This window comes from Eriocheir sinensis, chromosome 22 (assembly GCF_024679095.1).
Source record: "Eriocheir sinensis breed Jianghai 21 chromosome 22, ASM2467909v1, whole genome shotgun sequence".
In the NCBI taxonomy this organism is placed as follows: domain Eukaryota; kingdom Metazoa; phylum Arthropoda; class Malacostraca; order Decapoda; family Varunidae; genus Eriocheir; species Eriocheir sinensis.
The window spans coordinates 9,271,059-9,296,620 of NC_066530.1; the positions used below are offsets into that span (position 1 = coordinate 9,271,059).

Genomic DNA, 25,562 nt, shown 5'->3' on the forward strand with positions numbered 1-25,562 from the left:
CCTTGGAGCAAAAATACCTTTCAACATACAAACCTGACTATCACCAACAAGAACCTGTGAACTCGCTCCCGGTTGGGCGTACAGGCGTTGACCGTAGCCCCAACGGTTGGACAAAAACGGCCATTGTGACATCGCCATCGTCGGCAATGACGTCATCGGACTCCCAGCGAATCACAAGTGTGTTTTCAGAACTGTCAGCCAATCGTAAGGCAGCCACCTTCAACTGCGGCTTCAAAACGACCCGTTCTCTCTCTCTCTCTCTCTCTCTCTTGCCATAGCCACAATGTTTGGAGGAAAACGTCCAGTGTGATACTACCTATAAAGGTAGCGTGCGTGACGCCGATGGTAAGTAGACGTGACCCGTACGTGTCAAAGCAGCGCAAAACTCGGGGTGATAATGCGCGAAAGTCAGGATGGTAAGAATTTAGGACTAACCGCGAAACTCATGGATCGCGAAACTCAGAGAACGCGAAACTCGAGAGGGTACTATAGAATGTACACTTTGTAAGGAATGCTATTTTTCCTTTTCTATGCTTAGCTGTACACTTAGTTTGCAAAAACTGTGTTGTAGGGTGTGTATCACCACATCACATGAACACTGTTAGCATAAACACGGGGGATCAATGTTTTCTAGAAAGTATGTGAGGTGCAGCAAGATGAGTCTCGGGAGCAATTTTATAATCTGCGTCTCCACAAAACTTCCAAGGTTGTATACCAAGTCCAACATTAAGATAGCCTGATCATCACTGCCAACTCAAAAGCTTGCAAATATTTCAATTGGTAAGTTTCCTGAGCTGCTGAACTTAATATGGAAAAAACAATATTCTTTACCTCTCATTTGTTGCTACAAAGCCCCTGTCACCATACCAGAATAAGATGAAGCATCTCCAACATGCAAAACATCAAAAATCAGGGCCAAGGACGTTGAGTCATGAAAAGTGTGTTAAGGCAAATGTTCGATGATCAGTCGGCAGATGACCAAGTAATGATTGAAAAAAAATTAAAAATCAAAGTTTTAAGGCAATTTCAACAATGGGCTTTTTTGGCAAATGATTGGCAAACATACATGATCAACCAGTGTGTCAAAATTATGTGTAACAATTTCAAGTGTGGGACACATTGAACCACATGTTACCTCGTGATAAATAAATCAATGCCATGAATTTTATATTTTAGGTTCCCTAGATCCTACGTTGAGTTGAGCTAAAAACTTTCCCGAACTAAAAGGAAGTTGGCAGTGGCTTGAACAGCTGGTTAACTTCGGGTTTAAACTGTGCTGGATCTGGCGTTTCTTGATGCACTCGGCCTTATGGTTTGAGATAATTTTATGATTGAAAAACAAGTGAGCTTTAACTGGAGCAGACAATGTTAGCACAATGGATCCTACTGACAGTCTGACTCAAACATGGCGGCTCACCTTCTTGGTGGCTCGCTATCCCCATGTCACCATTTGAGGGATACCATGCATAGCTGGGCACGATAACAGAAAACCTTATTCCCGATAACCAATAACTGATAATGGAAAACCTTATTGGTGATAACCGATATTCGTTAACTGGAGACACAAATATAGGCAATAACCAATAACCATGCAATCTTTCACTTGCCTCTTCTTAACTCCCTCTTATTTCCCTTCTTTCCTTTCTATTTAAATTCCTATATGTCATCCTCACTTTTGCTGCTGCCACAAAATATTCAGTACCATCGAATTTTCCTCTGCATCAAAATCATTCTGCTTCAAGTTATAATCCACAGCTATACAATATTGTGCTCTGGGGTATTGGCTTCTCATCCACTACAGGGACAGGGGCCATTCATACAAAACTTAGCACTGAGGCCACATGCAGCTTAGTGCATGCCCCAGCTTTATCATTTATATTACCTATACTCTGTCTATTTGTAGCTTGCAACAGGATGGATTATTGAGGCGTTCTGTTCTTGGCGCTGCACTGCAACTGCCTTGCAACTGGATTCTAGGCTGCTTTTGTAAGCTCATCACTGATTGGGCAAAGGCCTGAGGCAGCCTTCCCCCACACTTCATAGAAACAGACCTCACCACACGACAAGTTTTACTTTTATTCTTCATAACTCACTCACGTTGCATAATACATACTTGCTTTCTTGATCACTAGACAGGAGAAAGATTGCAGATTATGACTGTGTTAAAACAACTTAAATTGACTAAAAAAAAAAAAAGGAAATAATGCGAGTTGGAGTGAAAGACAGGGTTATAAATGTTTATACCAATTTTTATTTCATGCTGATTTTTTCATGGAATTATTAAGCTACTGTGAAAACAAACAATGCCTTCTGATGAAGAAAATTCTCCTTAAGACGATTGTGTCAACACACTATCAGTGAGTTAGAAAGGAAGGGAGGTAAGCAAGATATTAAACAGAGTTGTAGCCTAATATTGCAAGTTATTAAGTTTGTATAAAACTTGCTTCCTCCCTTCCTTTCTATTGTATCAATCTGTTGACGCCATCATCATCAGGAGAACTTTCTTTATTAGATGATATTGTTTGTTTTTACAAAAGCTTGATAACTCCATGAAAATTTGGCATGAAAAAAAAAACAGTAAAGACATTTATAACTCCGTCTTTGACCTCAATTAACTTTATTTCCTTCATTTTTAGTCAATTTGAGTTGTTTTTGAGACAATCATAGTCTGCAATCTTTCTGCTGTCCAGTGATGAAGAAAGCAAGTATGTATTGCGCAACATGAGTGGAGTATGGCCCGTTCAAGTTGCATAATACATACTTGCTTTTTTCATCCCTGGACAGCAGAAAGACTGCAGATTATGACTGTCTTAAAAACAACCCAAATTGACCCAAAATGAAGGAAATAAAGTTAATTGAGGTCAAAGACAGAATTATAAATGTTATATAAAAACCTGAAGTGTGGAGAGGTCTGTTTCTGTGATGTGTGGGGGAAGGCTGCTTCAGGCCACTGTCCAATCAGCGACGAGCTTACAAAAGTAGCCAAGGTCCAGTTGCAAGCTACAGATAGACAGAGTATAGCTCCTGTCATTCCCCTTAGCCCATGCAACACCCCACTTCCCAACCACACCACAAATCTCTATGCCTCTATCTTCCACATTCACATCTCCCAACATAAATACGTATTCTTCTTTCATTCCTAAACTTTTTAACCCCAGACCAGTATTTCTGAACCTTTTTGTCCCGTTCCTTTTCCAGTCACTTTTCACCTGTGGACCCCTACAACAAGGGCCAAATTTGTCTTGTGGGCTGTGAGTTTGACACCCTTGGTACCGTAAGGCAAAGTAGAGCAATTCTAACATTTAAGCATTCAGTTTTAAGGAGTATGTACACTAGTATGTGCTTTATTCCGAGCTGCATGCCCCTTGAAATTCTTCCTTGTACCCCTGGTTGGGAACCGCTGCCCTAGACTAGATCCTCCTGAAATCTCTTCTCTCAATCTCATCTTTCTTTCCCTTATTGATCACTGGGGAATATGCCCATATCCATGCATACTTCATAACCCTGAAATATGGCTCTGTTAATTAAATATTTTACATATGACCTCTGTGTATGGTTTTATTGTTACTGTTAGCTTGATTTTAAATTCTTATCCACCACAGGCTGACGGGCTCAGGTGACTGGCATGAGCACTGACATAACGCGCACTTATGGTCTATGCCCCCAACTTTATCTTTATACTTTTTTGCACTACTCTCCAGACTGGTGTACCTGTAGATCTGAACTCACCTTTTTCTTCTAATTATACTCTACCCTTGCCATGGCACTTCTGTTCCTGAAGTAGTTAACTTATCTAGATAAGCTGATCACTCACCTGGACGCCAATCAAGGCTCCACAGGCCACAACTCTCTTCTTTAGTGCTCGTGTGAACCAGCCTTTGTGCCAGAAGTAAGCTGCAGGCAAGAGGAAGGCAGTGCCAATGGCGCGGCCCCACTGACGGTGGCCGTATTCCATCCACCAGATAAACTTGAACTCCGAGAGGCTCAGATCCTTGTTCTTCCTATGTAGGGAAACATCAACCACTAACATTACTTCACTACGTGGAGACACTACCACCCAGGAAAAGACTTTTCATACAGTAAGGCCCTGATTGGTGCAGGTACATGCAGCCAGCAAGCAGGTGTTGCTCACACTGACCAGGGGATGGAATCTGGCGTGTGACCAGGCTTTTGTTCTGATACAGGTAACTCTCGATTTACGCGAGTTTGGTTTACGCGTTTTTGAAATAACGCGGGGTCCAAAATCCAAATAAATGTTTAATTTAGGCGTTTTTTTCACTTATACGCGATATTTTATGGAGTGGCCACCAGATGTCTCACGCAACTGGACTCACACGGCCACACAGCTGAGCTCAGTTCTTCTCGCGCACCACTTGAACAACAATACAGTACCTATGCTGCCACGCTAGTACCAGTACTAACGGTACCAGCAATACGGTACGGTACCGGTACCAGACTGCTCGGTACCGGTACCAATACTAGCCAGCCCCTCATGGTGTCCCTCATATCTTCCTCACACGAGAGGTTGAGAATGAGTGCCCGAGTGGATATCTCGGTTTTGGTGACACGCGGCATGCAGCTGTTTGTTATGTGGGTGTGGTTGTGTGGTTTGTAAACAATGCAAATGGCGGCCGGGCTGGGATTGCGTGAAATAACTCCTCGTACAAGACTCATGGTGTACAGATTCTGATATCATATTCACCCCATTATTCTCACTAATATTAATAATTAATAATGAACACATGGACATTTTTTTCCAATATGATTTTTTATGTAGCTTGTACTGCTCCTTAGTCATACAATCTTAAGCCACCTGTGACATCAAGATCAAGATCATACAAATGGCACCCGACGGAAAAACGGGATAACAGCAAGGCATGGACGATCTTCCAACGATTTAGTCTTTGTATAGTAGTTATTAGATCGCCCTGTATTCTATGGTAACATATTATAGGCCAGCTATTCGGACTATGAAGGATTATAAACAATAATAAAGGTAAGTTTGCCGTTGTTATTGGATAAGATGAAAAACAGACCCTTAAAAACATCCCAAAGAAGAAAAAAAATCATTAAAAATTTGTACATTCAGCGTATAACGCGCAGGGCTAAACTTTCAGGTATTTTTTATGTGAAAAAATGCACGCTATACGCCGAAAATTACAGTATTTATTTTTTGACAGAAACCTACCTCTTGTTTGATTTACATTGTTTTTGAATTACGCGACCTCTTCAAGAACGCAACACTCGCGTAAATCGAGAGTTACCTGTATCGGACTTGGCCAGGCATTCGTTCGGCAACTGTCAGACAGACTAGGACCCTAGATTTCAGTTTCCAGACATGAGTGGGAATCACATGCAGTAACTTCTGGCCATTTTAAAAATTATTAACATGATCATTAATTTTAAGTTTGGTAATGAGATTTGATAGAACAGTACTTACATTTTGAACTCAGGATACTGCTGGTACTGGGCAAACTCCTTCTCCCACTCAGCCTGGGAGAGGGGTGGTCGCTTTCCAAACAGGTGCCAGTCAGTCATGGACAGCCCAGACTCAGTGAGGCGAGTAAGTCCACCTGTCAGGGGGTCCACATGAATATTTCACAGGGATGTGCGGTACAGTAAGATCTTGCCAAATGATTTCCAAAATAAAGTTTTTGACAATAGTGACAAGTTAGAACATAGACAATAAAGTGAGTTTTATGATATACAGTACTCTCCCGAGTTTCGCGCTTGCTTTGTTCCGCAGGTATAGCACTAAACTCTCGGATCACGAAACTTGAGGTATTGAAAACACTGAAAAAGCGCTTATTTGTTCCAGCCCATGGAGAAATTTACTTTTTTCCCCACTTTACTTCCTAGTTATCTCAAAATGCATACTGTGTAAAAAGGAAGAAAATGTGAAGAGAAAACGGGTCGTTTTGAAGCCGCAGCCGAAGGTGGTTGGCTGCCTTACGATTGGCTGATAGTTCTTAAAACAGGCTTGTGATTGGCCGAGTCTGATGACGTCATCGATGGCGCTCATCCAATCAGCAGCCTCTAACTATGACGAAACGAAAGCTTTGTGAATCTGAAGTCGACGTTGATAGTTATATCATTAGTTCGTAGCTTTTACCGCGGGCTATTTCCGTGTTTCTCTGTGAGTCTCGCCCCAGCACGTGTGAACACTGTCACCCAACCGCTAGTTTCTTGAGAATTTTGTACAGAGATTCAAAGTCGGCTGCATTTCACGAGAAGCTCATTGAAATTCTAGTCAGAAACTCAGTCAACAGCACGTGGGTTATTTTCTCGTGAGGTGGTAAGTTGTGGTCACAAGAAGCGTATCAGCTGATAGGTTCAGTAGCTATCTGCGTGTTTATTCCAGTACCACAATGAGTTCCGCAAAGCTTGATAAGCTTGGAGTAACCAGGTTGAGCAGGTCTTGGACTCGAGTTTTGTCCAAGCGAAGCCACTGCCTCATTGTGTCTGGGTCCTCACTGCTAAGTTCTCGAAGCACTTAATGGTAGCAAGCCGTAACACACTCTCCCTTTGTCTCCGAGCTAACCCCTCACGAAGCAACAAATGCTTTCACTATTTTTTTTTCATCAAACACCACAAAGAAAACTCTGCTACGTCTGGATCCATTGTTTGTTTGTTTCAGCTGATATATCCCAGAATGCAACAGTCCTCTGTATGACCAAACTAAAAGATAAATTCTAGGCAAAAATTTGTCAGAAGATAATTTCGGTGGGCAATTCCCGAGAAACTATAGCTCATGTGACTGCGTTTTTTGTCACACTGGGCCTTTGTCCTCCAACCGCGTTGGTGATAGGGGCGACCAGCAACTACAACTTTCCGGGTGTGCGTCACACACGGCCAAGGTCGGTTGTCCGTATTCACAACATAAACAAAGCAGTCACCCTGTATCAATTAAATAGTAAACAATGCAGCTCTACTTTACGAGTTTCCTTTTGGTTGGCCATTTTCCACTGCTCCTCACTCCTCAGCCACTGCTGTTGTCTATTTGTTTGCATACAGCTGCGCGGTTGCTTGTACCCCCAACGTACCGTTTTCCATCCATACGGACAACTGCATGACAACTTGCTCCCGGTAGAGCGCAAGGGCAACCACGGTTGCCAGTAGCTCCAACAGTTGAAGGAAAACGGCCAGTGTGACACCGCCTTAAGGAATTGCGCGTAATGCCGACGGTAGGTAGACATGACCAGTACAAGTCAGAGCAGTCCGAAACTCGGGGCGATACTGGTAATGCGCGAAAGTCGGGATGATAAGAATTCAGGATCGAACGTGAAGCTCGAGGTTCACGAAACTTGGATAGCGCGAAACTCGCGAGGGTACTGTAATGGATTTTTCGTAAGAAGGAAGAGTTTGGGCACATCTTGGATTATATTTGTTTGCCAATGTCTTGGTGATGAAGTCATCAGACTTACACACTCGCTGCAGCCAAGGATACATGTATATATAGGGATTATCACTTCTGCCAACCCAGGACTTTCATCCATTTCTTTAATTTGAACCCTTACTATCAATACATTTCCTTTAGAAAAAGTACTAGAAATCATTACTAAATCAACAGGAGCAATGCAAGCCTCACATTACAGGAGTTGATGAAGTGTTTGGCACTGATTGTTATGGGGCTTAGGCACAGAGGCTTCCGTGGTGTACCGCTGCCCCACCTCCCTTTGGTCTCTCAGGCCTGGCTCATCCACTTCTATCAACGCAGTATCAGCCTGTCAATGCCCCAACCCTTACAATTACTGGTTATAGAGATGAAAATGTAACACAACTGCCATTTGCCTCTTTAAATAACAGAGTGTGAGAACTCCTAAGGTATGGGTGACCTGGCACAGCCAAGGATGAGGTCATAAGCACAGTCTATCAAGGATTGTTTAACCCACAATGAATCACATGTTGTCAGTGACTCCCGACCCAAGTGTAATGTAAGCACAGCATCGAGTTGTTTCCCACTACACTTAATCTGCAAAGTATTTTGCTATCATGCACTATCTATACCTTTTTGGTACTACTCAAAGCGAGTTTACATATCGGTTTTTGAGTCAAGCACGGTTTGATGCAGTGTGTTTTATCTCTTATACAGTACCCTTTCGAGTTTCGCGCTCGCTTCGTTCTCAAGGTATAGCGCTAAACTCGACGATCGCGAAACTCGAGGTATTGAAAACACTGAAAAAGCGCTTATATGTTCCGACCCGTGTTTTTTTTTTTTTTTTTTTTTTTTTTTTTACATGTGGGCTATGGCGCCGATAGACTATCCATCTGGGCCTGATGGTCGGCCCCGAGCCCGTCATGGCACAGGCAACGGTTTATAGAGGCACCAATATAATTGGCTCATGTTGCCCCCCGGAGCTCATTTTTTTTCCTCCTTCACTCCTTTGTTATCTCAAAATACGTACCTTGGAAAAAGGAAGAAAACAGGAAGAGAGAATGGGTCGTTTTAAGGCCACAGATGAAGCCTTATGATTGGCTGAGCTCTGAAAACACGCTTGTGATTCGCTGGGAGTCCGATGACGTCATCGCCGGCGCTCACCCGGTCAGCGGCCTCGCTGCCTTGGGGCAGTGTCACACTGGCCATTTTCTTCTAACCGTTGTGGCTACTGGCAACGCCTGTGCACCCATTTGGGAGCAAGTTGTCGGTTGTCCGTAACCTGGTGTCACACTTCCCACCGCGTTGGCAGCAGCTTGGGCAACCAGCAGATCCAACTTTTCCGGGTGTGCGTCACACACAGCCAAGGTCGGTTGCCCGTATTCACATCCACAACGTAAATAAAGCACTTGCCCTGTATCGACATGGCGTCGTCTGCTAAAGAAAGGGCTGCCGCGGCTTGTGCTGCCATTACCCACGTTATGGAGTTAAATGGCAGGATGAAGCTGTTGTAGGTGTGGCGTGTCTGTGGTTCCTCCGTGGCAGTTCTCATTGTCACCATTGTGCGTGAGCAGCCAACCCACCCATCTAGACTCTGACCACATAAACACGTGGATCAAGTAACAACAAAGACACACACACACACACACGCACGCACACACCAGAGTCATCATTAACCATGGCTGATGTTTCTCACAAACAAAAATGGCTTACCCATTTCCTAGAGTGTGTTAGAACTTATTTGGTGAGTGGTTCATACAAACCAAACATACCTAATGGCAAGAAGAGAGCAGTGTTAACCCAAGAATGTCGGCAGACCCTTTTCTGGGCTTACGGTGGACCTTAAAAAGGGCTCGCCATAAAACACCTAATTCGAGCTAATTGTAGGCGGTGGTGGCATAGCACAAGCCACCATGAATGCCCTAGGTCATTGTGATGGGTGAGTGATCTTGAGGTGGGCTTTTTTGTCATAGGTGGTGCTGTAAGGTCATGGCAGACTGAATTAGCTATCCATACATTAATCACTTGTGAAGTTCTCTGTAGTAGACAACAAGCGACTCTTGTCTTGATGCCACGCATCACGAGACTGTTTATTTTATAACAAACACCACCCAAAAAGAATGCAGTTTGAGTAATAGTAAATATTTTTAACGGCTTTATGGTTATGAGAGGAGTACTCTGATGCACATTCCATGCTCTTAGTCTCAAAATGCAGTGTAATTTTGTCGTTTCTCAGCCACTTTTTGGCTTTCCCATAGCCGAAGCCCACGGGTTAAAGACGACTGCTCTCTTCTTGCCAAGAGCTAGGTTTGGTTCACGTGAGCCACTCACCAAATATGTTCTAACACACTCAAGAAATGGTGAAGTCGTTTCTGTTTGTCAGAAACATCTGCAATGATTCCTAATGAGTTTGGTGTGTGTGTGTGTTGTTATTTGATCCATGTGTTTATGTGGCTGAGTCAAGATGGGTGGGTTGGCTGCGCACGCACAGTGGTGACAATGAGAACTGGCATGGAGGAACCACAGGCATACCACACCCACAACTGTTTCTTCCTTCTATTTAACTGCAGCAATAAGTCCATAACTTGCGTAATGGCAGCACAAGCCACGAGAGCCCTTACTTTAGCAGACGACGCCATGTTAATACAGGGCAAGTGCTTTGTTTACTTTGTGGATGTGGATACGGGCAACCGACCTTGGCCGTGTGTGACGCACACCAAGAGAAGTTGGAGTTGCCGGTTGCCCTATGTGCCGCTAACGCGGTGGGAAGAAAAAGCTTACGGATAACCGTGAACTCGCTCCCGGTTGGACGTACGGGCATTGCCCGTAGCCCCAACGGTTGGACGAAAACGGCCATTGTGACACTGCCTTAAGGCAGTGCAGCTGCTGATAGGGTGAGTGTCGGCGATGACGTCATCGGACTCCTAGCGAATCACAAGTGTGCTTTTAGAACTGGCAGCCAATCATAAGGCAGCCGCCTTCAACTGCGGCTTCAAAACGACCCGATCTCTCTCTCTCTCTCGCCATAGCCACAATGTTTAGAGGAAAATGTCCAGTGTGATACTACCTTTAAAGGTAGCGAGCGTGACGCCGATGGTAAGTAAACGTGACCCGTACGTGTCAAAGCAGCGCGAAACTCGGGGTGATAATGCGCGAGTCGAAATTGTAAGAATTTAGGACTAACTGAGAAACTCGTGGATCGCGAAACTCGAGAGGGTACTATAGCATTTCAAAGCTGTCAGGTCACCCACTACCTCAGAAATTGTGACACTGTGTTTGAAAATGGTGTGTGTGTGATGTGTGATAGTTTCCCTTTCATGAGCAGCTGTTAGGGTTGAATTTGACAGGTTTGATGATGTGTTGACAAAGGTGGCTCAGCCCAGCGAGAGGGGACAGCGTGGGCAGGGCAAGTCGAGAAGTCTAGTCTTCTAGAACCCTTGGGGCAATCAGTATGCTACAGTAGCCTCTCTACTGCACAGTACTTACATTCTGAACTCAGGATACTGCTGCTACTGGCCTTGCTATGAACAACCATCATATCAAAAACCTCATTAACTCCCTCAGTGAGTTTAACATTACTCCCGTTCAATCCATGAAGTGTTTTTTCTAGCTAAAAGAAGTAGTGATGGAAGGGACTAAAATGAACAAAAAAGAGGGAACTCCGGAGACAGTGACATCAGTTAACACTACACGTGTGTTTTAATTTCATGCAAATTAATGTTTTAATTAAGATCAACATTTTTCAGGCACTGAATAAACATTATTGGTGAAATTAACAGAGGTGGGCAAGTGCGGTAGTTAGTGCAGTAGTGTGGTAGTACAGCATCACAAAAAAGTACCGCACTATCGCAAACTTTCTGAAAATACCGCACTACCACAGTGAATCGGACTCAATCAATCAATCGGTATATCAGTCATCAGAATCAGTGATTCAAGAGTAAATCTGTTCGTCACTCAACCCAAGGCGGCGCGCCATGACTGCCTCTGATGATGGCTGTACGTGGCAGTGTACAACAGTACAAGCAAGCACTAACATGATTGCCGCTCAATCTCATGTCCCGTACAAATTTTTCTTTGATGCATATCATAGACCATAGTACATACTATATCTGTTTTTTAACTTCATTGTAACCTCTACTTTCTCTCTCTCTCTCTCTCTCTCTCTCTCTCTCTCTCTCTCTCTCTCTCTCTCTCTCTCTCTCTCTCTCTCTCTCTCAATGTAGCCAAGATCAATATTGTTTGATTATATTTATAATTATAATAATAATAAAAAAATAATAATAATAATAATAATAATAATAATAATAATTTATCATTATTATTATTATTATTAAAATTATCTCCTCATTGAAATTTCCACGTGGTTTCTTCGCTGAGGCCTGAGACGCCAGTGTATAAAGCTTTCCCACGGTGTGTTTTGTCTTTATATGTTAGACAGTTTGAATACTGTTTCACTGTTCCCGTCATGACTTTCCATATTAGTAATCCTTCATTTTCTCTCAAACACTGGAGAATATTATTCCTCCCCTCCCCCATATCCTCCCTACCCTTTCTCCCTGGCTATCCTCCCTACCCTTTCTCCCTGGCTAGTGTGTACTGCAGCTGTCGCACCACCCTTCCTTCCTTCCTTCCCACTTCCTCCTCTCTCACATGACGCTGATCTCCCCCTCCCCCTTCCCTGTCCCCTCCCTCCTCCCTCGGAAAGTTGCATTCCCTTCCCTCTCCTTCCTCCCCTGTCCCCCCCTTCCTCCTCCTTTACCTCCCTCTCTCCCTCCCCCCGTCCTCCCCTTTTTTTTTTCTTTTTTTTTTTGTATCTGACAAGTTATTGGTCAGTCAATGGATAGCCAGGATAGGCACTGAAATATTTTTTTATGTTGACTACTGACTACCACTACCACAGTACCGCACACTGTGTACCGCACTGGGAAAGAAAAAAAATGGGACCGCACTACCGCAAACGCACTACTCCAAAAAAAGTACCACACTACCGCAAACGCACTATTGATTTTTAAGTACCGTGCCCACCTCTGGAAATTAGCATTTGGTCCACTGAAAAAAAAATAATAAGATAAGCTCCGTTAAGGCCAATAAAAATATATAGATACTAAATACCATAAACCAATATATGAATGAGATGCCTGTCAAATGAATTTTACATATCTGTACTTTTTTTTGGCTAAAAAGAACATTTAAGCATGACACCAGGAGCTGTTTCATCAGCAGTCACTCAGACCAGCTATTCCATATTAGTTCTGTGGGCCTCACCGATGACTACTGCGCCGAACACCATGCCGGAGCACCCAAACAGCCATCTGCTGACCCACTTCTTTCCAACCTCAGGCAACTCTTCTAACACCACACTTTGGCCTTCTTTGGCCAGTGTTACAGTGGTGCGACGCAGACATGGCTGAAGGTGTGTCACCTGAAACAGGCAGCATTAGTGACAGGCAATAGGGTGGAGAAGGCTTTGGATAGAATGAAAGTGGAGGCATAGACTATGAGCAAACATCATTAGAATGTTAAATTCTGGCACAAAAAAAAAAAAAAGCACAGGGTTGCAGATTCTTAAAATAGTTTCCTTATATTGAGTAGTATAAATAAGCAGCATGTGCAAGTAGTAATGAAGCTTAACTTCATCTATAAGTGTCTAAAGCCCAGACAAGCTATCACTGCTACACAACCCCAAGATGAATCGCTAGCCAACCCCATTTTTTTCTTGCAAATGGTGCCCACAGCGCTGGTGGACTCTCCTCAGGGGCCTGGTGAACAGCTAATTCTACCGTAGGAATTGCTGAAGAATTGAAAGACAAATTATCAGACTTTTACTGTATATCTAACCTAACCTAACTCAGCCCGACCCACCCACTGCCAATATGTGATGTGCTTGGCTATGATCATAAACTCTTTGTTATTATATTTAAGTTTAATTTTCTGTTAGCTGTTATGTACTATATGCTCCCGTGGTGCAGCAGTTAGCGTCCATGACTACGAATTTGTGGGCAAGGGTTTGACTCCCAGCCTAAGCAGTTAGTAGGCTATGTAGCCCACCCATCTGTTCACCCTTCCTTTTGGGATGGTCAATAATAATTAACCCTGAGGAAATCAGGGGATGGTAAACTGTGGTACTAGCCTGGAAGTTACACTGGCTCTGTATTGGGTCAAGGATTCTCTCCCACCACAGGCTCAAAGGACCAACGGGACAGAGATGAACACCACCACACTGCCACGCACAGCTATAGCATATGCTCTCAATGTGGCTGAGTGGTTAGCATGCCGGCCCCGCGTTTGATGTGTTGTCCATGATGTGGCTTCGAATCTGCCGCCAGCCACCTGGGACTTTTCAGTCACCGCCGAGTGGCCTAAGACTACCCACATGCTGTCCTGAAGACCACCTATCAACCGGGACTCTAGAAGAAGCTGTACAACGCAAGTGAAATCAAGAATGAGCTCTGGGGGGCAGCATGAGCCAATAATAATGGTGCCACTATAAACAATTGCCTGCGCCATGACGGGCTCGGGCCGACCATCAGGCCCAGATGGATAGCCTACCGGCGCTAGGGTAAGGTAACCAGTAGGTACGCAGTGGTCCAGTACGTACGCATTTGGCATTTAAAAATGTCCCCACAAAAAAAGACCAAAGCAAAATCAACAAACTTCATATCATATTATACTTCAACCATCCCTCCATCATATACAGAAGTATCCCACAAATAACATGTATATCATAAAAACTATGTACCCTAAAAGAATGCAATTAGGAAATGTGGTAGTTTTCTTAGGGAAATGCTAAGGATTGCAAATTTCGTTTTTGTTGTCTGCCTTGTTTCCGGTGTATTTTTTTTTTCTTTTTCCTTTTTGCAGGTTGATTTGGGAGGGTAAACTTCAAGAAATAGGTGTTGGTTTTATTCCAGTACATATCTATAAACTGGAAAAAAGGTGCGTACCTACTGGACAAGGAAATCAAGACTTGACCAGTAGGTACGCATTTTTTCAAATGACTGCTAGAGAGACGTATGCCACAATCCACAGCAATACAACTCAAGCTCTATGGCATATGAGAACAAGAAGCACTGTCCTGTGAAAACTGTCTGTGTGCCACCTCATCAAACTTACCCCACTGGCTGTCCAGTAGGTACGCAGTGCATGTTGTCCAGTAGGTACTCTCGTACCTACAGGGCAACATGCACTGCGTACCTACTGGTCATCCTTCCTTTTTCAACTTTTTTTCTTTACAGGAACACAATAGAATATAATACAGGTATTACAAATATGGCAGGGTCACCCAAGAAGAAAAAAACTAAGTTGGCACATTCGCCCAAGAAAAAGAAAACAAAGAAAAGTGTAATTCAACGAAAACACAGTGACAAAAATATAAAGAGTGCTCTGGATTTGCATTTACTACTTCTATAAAGGAAATACTTATCTCCCACTTCAAATTGTAAAGTGATAACTGCTATTTTGTTTGAAGGAAGTCCTATATTCTTATTCACTAAAACTAAAGTTTTTCCTTTACAATATACATTTCACTTGATTAAGTTTAACAACTGATTAGAGCCTATTCAGGATCCAATTAGATTCAATATCTATATTTTAGATTTACTTATGCTTTTGAGCTATTTTCTTGAAGAAATGCCCAATAATTCTTTTCATTTACATGGATGGATAATTTCTTCACATAACGGAGGGAGCACTTTTCTTAGTGTTTTATATTATGCAGCATTATATTTATTTTTTTCAGAGTTACTAAAATGTAATTCAGTAATTGTAGTACTCAGGTTATTGTTTTTAGTAACCAAATCAACATTATGCCTATACTTGGACAGAGGAGCGTATTTGAATTAAGAAATTAGAGAATAAAGTATTTTTTTGTGTTTTCATCACCTTTACATGAATACATTAATTACTGCTTTGCGATCACCAAAAACAAATAAACTAACATATAAAGGGAGGTTGAATGAATAAAATATCCAAAGGAGACTCTTCTAGCTGTTGTAGTTTTTTAGTTATAAATTAATGAGTACCTACTGGACAAGGGTGAGTACCTAATGGGTAGGGGTAGGCCTAAACGTACGCACTAACTTTATACACCATTTTTTCTGTACAGTTAAATCTTATTCGAAAAATGCTTGTACCACATGAAACTATAGCCATTCCTTTATTTGCAAACAATAATTGATGTAGTTTGCTTAAATAGTATAGCGGGTACAGGTCAGAGTGTAAAAAAATCGCCGATTTTTTGCGTACCTACTGGTTACCTTACCCTATAGGTCACATGAAAAAAAAAATGTAAGTACAGTATTAGAGTTGTGCTAACAATTTAACAAATCTAAATAAACTAAATCTAATCTAACATGACCTGGCATAACTATGTATAAGCTAACTTAACCAAGCCTGACCCCCCACACTGCCAAAATGTGTGGTATTAATTTAGAAACACAGCCACCTCAGCAAAGATCACCTTGGTGCTATAGGAGTACTTTGAGCACATACAACACACTATCAAACTGTTTTGCTGCCACAAATCACTTGTTCTTTTTTTTAACATTTAAATCATGGCAGTGGACTTTCAAGTTGACCGCAGTGATTCCACCACAACTTCTGACAAGTACTAAATCAAGTGCCAACCACCAAGTTGATCTAGTGAGATATATCAAGAGAGGGAGGAAGGGAGAGAAGCAGCCTTGTTTCTACATATAGGTGAAAACAATGCCTCTACCAATAAAAAATTAAAAAATCCTCCTAAATTCAACCAATCACAGCACTGCATTTTGAATTGGAAGGGAGAAGCAGAATTTGAATCAGTCTCAAATGATGTCTCAATGCCATGGGTGCTATGGTGATTGCTTCGCCTGCATTAAAAGATTTTACAGCATTGGAAAAAAATCAGCGGACTTTTTGCGTAGTCCCATTGTTCTACCAAAGATTATTGAGAATCCAAAGTGTAAGAAAGACTGCAGCTTTCCTCAAGATGAACAGATTTGGAGGTGCAGGCAGAGTTGTGATTCGTAAGAGGCAGCAGTGCACAGGTCAGGCATGGTTAAGTTAGATTTACTCGAATTGGGTCAGGTCAAGTTATGTAGTTAGATTTCGTTTAGTTATTTTAACTTATTTACAATGAATACATGATAGGACTTGCACTGCACCATTGGTCCCTTGCAGTCAGCAGCCCAGTGAGCATAAGCATACTTCCGGAATTTTACTGGCCACATACACACTTCACACACTACTGACATGACTAATCAGTGATGATTAAACCAATTTTTTAAGGTAAATTTTGGTCTGTTTTATATTAATCAGTTAATTGGTTTTATCACAAATCGTTAGTTTCTGAAGGAGCCAGGGAAGATGAAAAATAAATGGTGTGTAGTGAGAGAAACAGCTGGCTGATTCCTTCGAAACATACTGAAATCTCCCAGAAAAAATACAGCTTCATCCACCAGAGTGAGATGGGTGAATTTTGGAATTTTATCGAATGCGTTGTTCTAAACTGAGCTCATATGCTTTTTACATCAATATTTTGAAAATTTTATAATTTTCCAGAAGCTAATGGTTACTACACTGCACCCAGAGAAATAATACATACATAAAAAGAGTATTTACCTCATACAAGCTGGCAACCATAAAAGAAACACTGGTAAAATTTTGGTCTTTCACCAATCTCTCTATTCTGGACGAAACTATTTTTTTCTGGTAGTTTTCAGCCTGTTTTAAATTAATCTGCTTGTTGTTTTCCCGCAAATCATTAAATCACTAATAACATGAGACTTTTCAATGTCTATTGTGCACCCATCGCTGCTGCTGCAAAATATCTCACAGAGAGGTTCAACTTGTATACTTCTATATTTCGCTCACTGCTCACAAAGATCACAAGTGGACAAACTAGAACAAAACCAGGCAAATTAATGTTTTTCCTGTTGTGTATTCCCCTAGCGCTCATGCATGGTGGACAGCACAGCAACTTATTTCTGCGGAGATATTTCTCGCAACACTGGCCCACGTAGTGTGCCGCCACTATCATGTCCCATCCTGTGCTGTGTATTACCGTCGCCCCACACTGCATGTCGAATAGATTTAAACTACCCCAACCTAACTTGATGTAACCAAGCTAACGGGGGGCTTCACCCTCCTCGACCCCCCTGGGGCGGGATTCATCAGACCATTTACCAGACCTCTGTCTGGTAAGTTTTGTGGTATCTCCGCCCACCCGGTAAATCTGCCTTCATCAACCACTTACCGGACCCATGGTATGGCCAAAAGTTACCGAGGCTCCGAGCACCCATAACTGAGTTACCGCAGGCGTGGTAAGTGGGTAGACACTGCCGAGGCTCGTGTTCGGAGGTGATTTTGAGCCTATGAATATTTTTACCTCGTGACGTGCCCTACACCATCAGAAGCAGAAAAGCATGCAGATTTAGGACCTGGGCTTATAAAAGCGATGTGACAAAAACCAGCTGAGTACGAAGGAGTTGAAGAGAAATAAATGCAAGAAAATGTGTACTCCCTATTCATTTAACTCTGATTTTCGTATGTGCATTTACAAATTATTGTCACAATTTTATGCTAGTGTGATGCAGAATTTTCTCAGGAAGATGATGGTGGTCTCCATTTTTCTCAAAAATGAATGTTGGGGTCAGGAAACGGGGTGGGAGTGAGGCGTGTGAAGTCGTCGGTTTGTGATGAACTGGGCAGACCCGTGCACGGCCTCAGGCCGGCTTCACTTGCAGGCCGCACTCTGTAGTATGTAAGTCTGTGGAACTGTCCACCCACATGACTTTTCCCTGCTTGTTAAAACACTGCAGAGGGAATAATGTTCTATCTGTGACAGTCACCTCCCGTCTCAAGTCTCCAATATTCTTGCTGTGGAGTTTAACGTCGTAGAATTTTGCTCTGACCTCCTCCACACTACTCACAAAGCCACTTACGCCATTCACCTCAGCAGCCACAGCTTCCCACGCCCACACCCATTGCTTGTCTGCACCAGTGAGGCATGATGACAATGGCCCCCTAGCCAATTTTGGTTGCGAGGGGTGAGTATGGGCAAACATTAGAATAATACCCAATCTTGTGATAGCGAGACACGCAGCTGGTGTTAGCGACGGAAAACTATGAAGGTAACATACAAAAATGTTCAGAATATAGGCTACATAAGCGAGTATATTTTTATTTCAAGGATAAATATACAAGTAACGTGCATTCATTCGTAAAAAAAAAACGCATCTAATTGAGGGATTACCACGCTAATTATTTGTTTTAAGGCAGAATTTACCCGTTCAATACACATCTTGATTTTGAAGTCTGTGTATTAGTAAACAAACGACACGTGAAAGCTGAAATACAGCATCAAAGGTCGCACGTGATTGGCTATCCAGCCCAACCAATTGTTGCTGGGGTGCGAGTTACCAGAGCGTTACCATATCGTTGATGAATCCCGTGTTTGAAAGATGCCGCAGCTCTGGTAGCGCTCCAGTAAATGTGAGAGATACCGGAGGCGTGGCTGGTAAGGTTGATGAATCCGGGCCCTGGATGTTACGCTCTCCCTCCCATCCCCCCAATGTGCCTGCTAGAAACTAACTTTCAAAAATCACTGTCAGCATTACAAATAATTTGCAGTGGGTATATATGGATTCAAATTACTCAGAATGAGAAGCTCTAATTCTCACCCTTTTCTAATGAGAAGGGTAAGAAAAGCCATCTAGAGACTGGGGAGACCAAAATAATACCGACACATTAGCCATGTTATGATTCAGGGACGTGCAGTCAATTGGGTCCTTCACTGAACTGTACCTGCTATCTGGTGGCCCTGGTGGAAGTACCAAAATAAATATGCACGCGAGTTTGGTTTACGCATTTTTTAAATAACGCGGGGTCCAAAATCCAAAGAAATGTTTAATTTACACGTTTTTTCACTTATACGCAATATTTTATGGACTGGCCACCAGATGTCTCGCGCAACTGGACTCACACGGCGCCGCGGCCGCACAGCTGAGCTCAGTTCTTCCCACGCGCCACTTGAACAACAATACAGTCAGTACCCACGCTGCCACACTACTCAACAATAGGGGTGGACAGGTACCGGTACCAGTACTGGTACTAACGGTACCAGCTATACGGTACAGTACCGGTACCAATACTAGCCAGTCGCTCATGGTGTCCCTCATTTCTTCCTCACACAAGTGAGGCTGAGACTGAGTGGTTATCTCAGCGATATGGATATTCTCTCTCTCTCTCTAACCGCCACCTAAACAACAATACAGTACCCACGCTGCCACGCTACTCAACAATAGGGGTGGGCAGGTACCGGTACTAACGGTACAGTACCGGTACCAGACTGCTCGGTACCCGTACCAATACTAACCAGTTGCTCATGGTGTCCCTCATTTCTTCCTCACACGAGTGAGGCTGAGACCGAGTGCCTGAGTGGATATCTCGGCGATATGGATATTCTCTCTCTCTCTCTCTCTCTCTCTCTCTCTCTCCACTGAATGAAGTGAATATTTATTTTTCAATACAAACCTACCTCTTGTTTGATTTACATTGTTTTTGATTTATGCGACCTCTTCAAGGACACAATACTCACGTAAATCGAGAGTTACCTGTACTTTCAAATAATTTTTCTTAATAGTTTTTCGCTATTACTTAGAAATCACATATTTTTCTCATAGCTACAGTATAGAGACACTTGACTTACTAGTAGTATTGAAGAAACAGGGAAATGCAAGAAATAGGATATTTAACCCGCCGTCTGCCAGCGCCGTATATATACGGTCTAACCCTATGCCGCGGACAATGCCAGCGCCGTATATATACGGTCTGATATTAAAAAAATCATTATAAATCGAAGTTGAAAGATAAAGCAAAGATATCCCGTAGGCATCACGTTTGAACTTTGGCGGGCTGGGCGCTACCCATGTGAGTCACCCAGCCCCACACATCTTGTGGGCATCGCCCGGCGTCAGTATCTCCCTGTGCTTCACTGAGTGACGACATGGCGCGACCAAGGCTTAGAGATGAAGACATTTGGGAGCTGTTATACAACTGCCCTGAGGATAGGGAGTCATGACAGCAACCACAGAAAAATATATAGTGAAAAACACTACAAAAAACGTATGTTTACAAGATATCCGCTACTTATTCGCGTGCCCTATAGCGCCCCCGCCCATCACTGTGCCCATGAACAACGCCCACAGGTTCAGTGATCATGGTGGTAAAAACTCAGAACAATTGGTTTAGTGTGTACGGAGTAACAAATAGTCCAACGAAAACATTCGTTAGTGTTCTGTGTAAAAATAAAGTCTACGGATCCTGCGCATACTTTTTCACGGGCACGACGAGACATAACGGAGGCAAAATTCATCCGTTCCAGGCTTCGGTGAGTACTTATATTGATGTTTTCCATGTTTTTGCATGATTCTGAACCTATCTAGGTAATTTTTGAAAAGTCGAAAAAAAGCCGGCACTGGGGTTGGCTACAGGTCTTCAAATAGCCGGCAGACGGCGGGTTAAATATATTTTTCCCACATAAACAATCATCACATGCTCTATGTTGTTCCTTTAAAGATTCATAGAGTGAATGTAATATTATGAGATGCTAAAGATGTATGTATTAGGATTTAAATTAGAAATATGAAATAAGTTTAATACTTGCTGCCGGCAGCGTACGATATGTTTAGCAGCAGTGTAAACAACCTCCCGCGCTCTGATTGAAGGGACAGAGGAATGCATCGTCTTGAGGCAGCAGCGTGCCAACCGGAGAAATGTTAAGTGGCAAATTTTCAACACTTCCTTCCACTAGTGCTATAAAATTTTGAGAGCATGATACCATGCCAGACTTGTTTGACTTCTCTTTTTTTGCATGACGGAAATATTTACCCAAGAGGCCGCACTGATGCATTCCTATTAACCACAGGATGAAGTGTTGTAGGATATATCAATGAACGCTTTTATTTTGCCAACAGTGTTCATTACAATGACATGAATAATGTAGCTACAGCACTCAGATTTTTTGGTGTTAACATGATAGTGACCATTACAACTCTGATGTTTTGCTAGTTTGGTACAGAAATAGGTATTATTCTAGTGTTTGCCCATACTCACCACTCGCAACCAAAATTGGCTAGGGGGCCTTGAGACTGCGGGGAATTCGGCGGTACACATGAAATGCGTCGCAAATACATAGTTTTTGAGTTATGGGGGGGTTGAAAAATAACCTAGATGTAGGGAAATTCCATACATTCTGGGATTTTTTTACCACATACGGAAACCACGCAATTTCACTCAGTCTCCATACCAAAGGGGGATCGAGGGGGGCGAAGCCCCCCCTATTACAGTATAAAGGTAATAATGCAGCATCTAAATGGTGTATGAAGCTGGTTCGAATGCGTAACTGGCACCACTATAAAAATTGCCTGCACCATGATGGGCTTGGGCCAACCACCAGGCCCCTGAAGAAAGTCTACCGACGCTACAGGCTGAGATGAAAAAAAAAGAAAAAAAAAGGGGGGTCCAGGGGGAGCACAGCCCCCCCCCTGGTTAGCAGGGGGTTCGAGAGGTTAGGTTATGTAAAGTTCGGTTAGAGTAGTAATCCCCCTTTCCCAATCCTGGGGTTGCGACACCAAGTGAGGTCGCCAAGAGCTTTTCTGGGGGCTGCCAAGACCTCAAAATATCGAACATGGTGTTTTTATAGGTATTACAATAGCACATAAACAACTAAACTAGTGGGGTCACAGTCATGTCTAGACGTGCATGATTGGGGTCGCCTGAAAAAAAGGTTGGGAACTACTGGCTCAGTAGTGTATATATGCTCCCCACCTAAAAGAACCGATTTCTCCCTTTTCCTTTACTTCTAAGGTTCTAAGTACTTGCACCTTCATATTATGGTTGAGGGACATATGTATTTCATTCCTTAACCCTTTGGCTGCGGTACTCGACTATAGTCGCCGGGAGTGATTGCGCCAGGTTGCGAAAGTCGACTATAGTCACCATCGGTATAAAAATGTATACCATTTAGATTATTGATCCGTTTTCATCTAAAAGTACACACAGAAAGCCACAGGTCGATAGCTACAACTGTCTGCCGACGGCATAGGGAACAGTAAACAAACAATGCTACAGCTGATCGGCGCCCACGTGTGTGATGAAGTTCTTCTTTCACAACTTCCTTGTATTTCTGCTCATAACAGAGGTAAGTTTTATAAATTATATTATTACATTTGTGTCATAAACAATGCCTGATTGTTATATAAGCATATATGATGTAAACAAACGAAGATGTATTAGTGTGACCTTGAATGAAGACAAAGGTTTTTAACTGGGCATTTAACTCTATGAAAAGGGCCATTTTACTAAAACAATATGTGCGCACACACAGATACTTATGTATACTGCATGTATACATGTCTCATTCTCTTTTTCACTCTCATTTTACAAAACCTAGGCTAGACAAGTCTCTTTTATATTGTAAGTCTCTTTTATATTATTTATGTCCTAGGCTAGACTGATTATAATTGTTGTCTCTTTCTTGTATGCATGTTCCTTGGGCTAGACTAGGATGGTGATAACTATTGTCTCTTGCATATATGTACGATGTCCTTTTTTATTACACATATACATATATTTGTTTTCAAGATTACCATGGAGTAAGCAAGGAAGATGACTAAATTTCTGAAGACAGATGAAAAAATTCAAAGAACACTTGAAGAACTAAGAGCATCAGACAGTGAAAATGAAGATGAAATGTCTGAGGAAAAAACTGATGACTGGCTGGATGAGGCTGAGGATGACTTCAATGATAATAGTGTGGAGTTAGAAGAGGAGGATACTGTTGCTCCCTCCACCAAGATTCCTTCAAGTAAGGAGCATGTAAACATGATTTGGCATAAAGTGTTACTTCAGAGAGCCCCACTGAATTACAGAACATGATATATTTCACAGATAATCATGGAAGGGAAGGTATTGAAAATCTCTCACCCTATCAATGTTTATAAAACTGTTTCCTGAAGAAATTTTTGAGCTATATTTTTCTATATTTGGTACATTGTTGCAATTTATATGTCTGATGAATTGAATTTTATAGGATATATTTTCAGAATACTTTTTTCATATAATAAATGCTATGTGGTAAGAAATTTGTTTGATTTTCCATCTTTCCTCCAAGGAAATTTTACATAAATGGTGTCAACTTTATATCAATAAAAAAAGGTTTTGCAGTGAGTAAAGTGTCACAATATGGCAGCAACACCAATTTACAAGCCTTTTCTTTAGTCTAAGTCCCCCAAAAATGAAGTGAATGAAGTATTTTACATTTTAGCATGATTTTATTATTTTTTTTGCCAGTTTTGTAACAATTTTGGACTTTTTTCAAAACTTAACACATTTTCTAAGAAAAATAAATGTCATTTATGAAAAAGGTAAGGTCTTTTCTCAATGTACAAATCATATAAAGCCAATTGGTTCATTTTCTTTTTTTGAGGGTATATGACGCAACCTTGAAAAAACCCAAAAATGCCCTACCGCAGCCAAAGGGTTAACTATAATATGGAGGCATAGTATCGTATTTGGAGGCACGGAGTCAATCTCCACAATTACCTTCAATTACTGGTAACACGAACGCGTGAAGCACAGATTCGAAGTGTGGTTAGTCAGGATTCACGTGCTCAAACAGGTCAGGCAGGAGGTTCAGGATAACACACACGGCATTACCCGCAGTTGTTTATAGAATGCGGCGCTGGACGGATCACGAGTAGCCAGCGGTCTCGCTTGTGTCAGTGAAAAACAATGTAGATACACCGTGTTTGGTGCCATGGACTCTACTAGCAGGACAGAAACCTTGCGATGAGGCAAGCTACTTGAATCGGTGCTAGTGAGAGGGCTTTGAGTGTGGTGTAGGTGGTTTATGTGGACGCAGCTGGCCGTTGACGCGACGCCAGACCGGTGAGGTGAGCATCGTTTAGTGGGTTCACTACGCTTCTCTCCCAAAGCAAGCTTGGGGTCTGGTGGGAAAGCGTGGTTTCCATATGGGGAACAAGAAATTCGTCACAAACCCCTATTTTAGTGGTGGTGGGAGGAAAAATCACTAAATGTAGGGAATTTCCCTAGATCTAGGGTAATTTCTTCCCCCACACTAAAAAAGATGCGATTCGTGTCCCCCACCCGAAACCCCGCATTCCCACAGGTCCCCAAGCTTGTTTTGGGGGTGAGGGGGGAGCATGGGCAAACATTAGAATTTTCCCCAGAAAAATGTCAATTAAACCTCACTGGACCCCAGCACGCCACAGCGCTTGCCTCTGGCAGAGGCTCCAGCAGGGCCACTTGATGGCAGGTCAGTTCAGTGAAGGACCCAATTCCTGAACTATAAAACAGAGGCAAAATATCATCTTTTGAAGGCATGGAGCAAGTCTTTACAGCTACTTTAAAAGCATACTATAAGAAGTTAACAGAAATAAAGTTGCCTCCACCACTGAGATGGGTGGAGTAACATGTACAGGCCCTGGTGGATGATGTAATCAACTTTCATAACACATCTGACAAGATTTTCGTATGTATTTTGGCATTTCCAGGGGCAGTTACCCTTCTCCTGTACCACGAACCTGTAAATAACACTCACTATGGCCCGCCTGATCGCTTCTTTGGCCTTTGGAAAGAGTCGATGTAAGAGGGGAAAGCGTCTACGAATACCGACATTACTTGGGCCCGCTAAGTAAGGTGACTCTAGGACAACTTTTAATGGCACGTGCTCACCTTGATGAACCTAGAGGCATTGCCAGGCCGGCACAGCTTGGAGACAAGGTAGAGGGCACTCATGGTGTGTGGTGGGCGGTGCGTGCCGCGGCTCACGTCAAGATCAGAGGAAGGAAACAGCACCACCGCCACCTCTCCCCCAAAAGTTGCGTAAAGATCCTGATCCTGATCTTGATGTCAGATGAGACTTGGAATTTCTCTCAGGTCAGGCCTTAAACGGCACCTCCTGTGAAAAGAAACGAAAACATACAGAATATCCTGCGTAGGAAGAAAATACTATTCCCTACATCTTGTACTCCACAGCTTTTCATGAACTCTTGCACTGCTTCCATCACTCGTCCATTCGTGCCTCTACTCAGCCCCAGAAGCAGCACGTATACCATCTACGTACTCTCCCTTGAGAAACGTAGCCTCCGAGAACTGATCGAATGTTTTAAAATACTTAATGGTT

The 25,562-nt window shown here is 42.6% G+C and overlaps 1 protein-coding gene across 1 annotated transcript in view; it reads right to left on the minus strand.

The window, feature by feature from the left end:
* LOC127002004 (cytochrome c oxidase assembly protein COX15 homolog) overlaps positions 1-25,279 on the minus strand; it is a 53,547-nt gene extending 28,268 nt beyond the window's left edge. Inside the window, exons 1-4 of the mRNA XM_050867325.1 lie at positions 25,112-25,279; positions 12,641-12,797; positions 5,441-5,573; positions 3,815-4,001 (exon numbers count right to left, since the gene is read on the minus strand). Of these exons, the coding sequence (XP_050723282.1) occupies positions 3,815-4,001; positions 5,441-5,573; positions 12,641-12,797; positions 25,112-25,174 (540 nt within the window). The 5' untranslated portion in view covers positions 25,175-25,279. The remainder of the gene's footprint in view (positions 1-3,814; positions 4,002-5,440; positions 5,574-12,640; positions 12,798-25,111) is intronic.
* Between the last annotated feature and the right edge of the window lie 283 nt (positions 25,280-25,562).